At 40.4% G+C, this 3,412-nt stretch overlaps 2 protein-coding genes across 2 annotated transcripts in view; both read right to left on the bottom strand.

Annotated features, from left to right (window-relative positions):
- Positions 1 to 3,412, bottom strand: part of LOC109916610 (serine protease 23-like) — a 98,789-nt gene that overhangs the window by 94,632 nt on the left and 745 nt on the right. The window lies entirely within an intron of this gene.
- snrnp35 (small nuclear ribonucleoprotein 35 (U11/U12)) lies at positions 1,772 to 2,802 on the bottom strand. The gene has a single exon (XM_020510542.2). The coding sequence runs from the start codon at positions 2,791 to 2,793 to the stop codon at positions 2,008 to 2,010; it is 786 nt and encodes a 261-aa protein (XP_020366131.1). The 5' UTR covers positions 2,794 to 2,802; the 3' UTR covers positions 1,772 to 2,007.

Raw genomic sequence — 3,412 nt, 5'->3', positions numbered from 1 at the left:
GACGTTTCGGGCCTAGATCCGAAACGTCAGCCTTCCTGCTCCTCTGATGCTGCTTGGCCTGCTGTGTTCATCCAGCTCTACACCTTGTTATATTAGCTAATGTCAATTCATTTATATGTACTTTTATATTCTCCCACCCACTAGATAAAAACCAGTTGGTGACAATTACCCACATGAAAGTCAAGAGTGGTTGCCTGGTGATTCCAGCTCATAACTGTTCCTCCAAGCATCCATCTTGGACATCCGTCACCAACTTCTCTTGGCATGCCCAAGCAGCCGTTCACACATTTGAATTGATACACACTGCCCTTCCAATACCCTTGTGGCACGTCTCTAATGTACTTGGAAGATGGTTCTGCATTTAAAGTCTGCACCTTACAATGTAAATCTTCAGAATGTTGCTGCCACTATACTTTGTGTACAGTGACAGGCAGATTTAAGAACAGCTTCTTGCCCAATGTTATCAGACTTATGTATGAACCTCTCATATTAAAATTGACCTTTCTCTGCACCGTCTCTGTAGCTGTAATAATATATTCTACATTCTGTTCCAATACCCTGATGTACATACGTAAGGTATGATTTGACTAGTTAGCAGAAAATACAATACTTTTCATTGTCTCAGTACATATGAAAATAATAAGTCAAATCAAATCTCGTGGCTTAGACCAGGATGCATCTTAAGACTCCTTACTTCACACTCACTTTACATCAACTTCAATACTAACAGCAACACAGCCTCACCTTTTTGTGCTTTGCCCTCTCTGCTGGAGCTTAAAGTCCCTCACCATGTTTCTGCCTAGTAATCAAATAACACTTACAATTTCCTCCTGCATTTGCACAAACTTGTTTGTGCTACATTCATCAGAATAAAAGGTGCCCATGTCAAATATCCATGCAGAGTCATTAAATGGCCCTCCTTTCAGAGTCTTCCATATCCCACTGCATGGAGGACTATGCTAAACCCTCACATTACTAAGGACCCATTTTTTCTCTATATTCCTGATACAGGCTCATTAGAGCAGTGACCTAATGATCCAGTCACAATCTCTCAGGCTACAGTGCAACAAAGGCACAGAGATTGAGGAACAGCAGATGCAAAGCAATCTCAAGACCAGCAGCAACCTCAACCAGCTGTTGGATAGCTTCCTAATAAAGAAGTCACCGCTGAATCTTCTAGCAAGGAAATGTTCAACTGACATGGAAATACCACCGATATTCAACTAGATATAAGAAAATATCTGGAAAAATATTCGTAATTCAGACACTTATGTTACAGTTGTTCAAACTGAACACCTTCTATTCAAATTTGACAATGTACAAAATTATAAGGTTTGTTCTCCATGAAACAAAATCAACATATTGAGTACAAAGTTATTAATCTGTTGTTTCAGTGAGAATTGCTAATGCTGGTGGAAGGTAAAAAATGAATTTCTACACAATGATTCATCAAATTAATATACAACTTAGTACTGAATGACATAGACAAGATCCATATTCCGGGTCGGTACTAATAGTATACTTGTAACAGTTGAATTGTCACAATTAATTGCAGTTCTCTCGTGCTGGGTGCTAGAGCTTAGATATAGTTCCTGCTTTTGATCACTATTAGTGACCCATGCTAGACTGTTAACCATTTGTGGATGCTAGGTGAGGACAGACCATCTAAACACTCTCTAGAGTCCTTCAAGAACAGACAATCAAGAGAAGACCTAGAGGGTGGCTGGTACCCCAGGAGCGAAGCAGAAGGCAGAAAACTGTTGAGAAAAACTAACATCACATTTGTTTTTATTTGAAAGAGCAAACCTTCACAGAACCAAAACAATCTTTGCTCTCAAATAACATAACAGTTTATCAGCAAGTTGTGAATATTATTTATACACCACTGATGCTGACAAGGTACTTCATATTTCAGTTGTACCATAAAAGTAATCGAAGACTTCGGTGGAACAGAGCCTAAAAAGATACTTCTACTTTCATTAGGAAGGTAAACCCCTAGTATAGCTTCTATCGTCGAGTTTTATGCCTGTTTCTCCGTTGGTGTTTATCTTCCTCTGTACATCGACCTTCATCTCTTTGTCGTTTATGATCTCTTTCCCTACTTCTGTATCGCACTCTATCTCCATCACGCTTTTGTCCTTCCTCACCTCTCTGCTCTCTTTCCCTTCGCCTTTCCCAGTCTCGACTTCTCTCCCACTGCCGGCTATCCCTCGACAGTTCTCTGGAACTTGACCTATCTAGTTTGTCAGCCTGCTCCTCTGTGTATAGTTCTGCCTTCAATGCTGGGAGACTGATAGGTTTCCTAAATGGACGATCTCGTCCACCAAACCGTAGCTGGCCAGATTCTTTTTTACCGCCTAATCCCCCTCCAAGTCTCCGTGGGACCCATCCTTTCAAAGTGCGTTCTAATTCAAAATCCACAAATATTTCATTCTGGTCTACGACTAATTTATTGCTGTCACGATGTGCCTTTAATAATGAACGTTCATCCTTATATTCAATGAAAGCATAGCATTTGGAAAAACCAGTGACAATATCACGCACAAGTCTCAGTCTGCGGACATCCCCAAATCGGGAAAAAGTGTCTTTTAACTTCTCCTCAGATGTTTGGGGATTTAACCTGGCGACAAAGAGTGTCAGGTGAGGGTCTCCTAATACTCCTTTGTTTGGTCTGTACTTGGCTGCAATTGCCCTTGACACAGCTCGGTCGTGGGGTTCCTCATCAGTGCCATCAATGCTTCCAGCTTTCAATGGGTTGTACTGCTTCGCAATAGGAGTCCAAACTTCATTCATTGTTCTGAAACATAACCAGTTGTGAATTATACCATGAGAAGGCAGAATTTCTTTTATGTGCTTCCTTCATCACAAATTAATGCTGTTAACAGTGTCACCCTCAATCATAGCTTTGTACTTATGATCCAGGTCTGAAAAAACTAGTCCGAATAGAAGGAGCAAACAGCATCATGCTGATACATTAACTGCTTACTGTATTAAGCAGTTCACATATCTGAACCTTGATTCAAGTGCATTTTAAATGTCACAGGAGGCCAATATTTTTCTCATAAGACCAACATACTGTCCAGCCAGGACAGTCACTGCAATAAACAATGAGCAGGAATGTTGGCCATTTTTTTCACTTCTCCAACTCAAGCAATGGTCAGTTGCAGCATCCACCGAAACTGGACCAAAGTTCGAAACTGAAACATTCTTGTTATCAGCAATTCAGTTTATTGAAGGCATTGAGGATCAGTTTGAAACTACCGTTTTCCATTGATTGCCGTGCTTGGAGGGGCTGCTTTTATGAATTGTTTTCAATTTACAATGTGTTGCTGCATATATCATTTGCTAAAATAATTGAATGTGTGTGAGGTAGCACATAACAAATAGCACAACTTACAGACCTATCTATGGA

The sequence above is a fragment of the Rhincodon typus genome, chromosome 14, assembly GCF_021869965.1.
Source record: "Rhincodon typus isolate 14 chromosome 14, sRhiTyp1.1, whole genome shotgun sequence".
Classification (NCBI taxonomy): Eukaryota; Metazoa; Chordata; class Chondrichthyes; order Orectolobiformes; family Rhincodontidae; genus Rhincodon; species Rhincodon typus.
The sequence above is the reverse complement of the archived record's forward strand: the minus strand, read 5'-3'. Positions and strand labels throughout refer to the sequence as shown.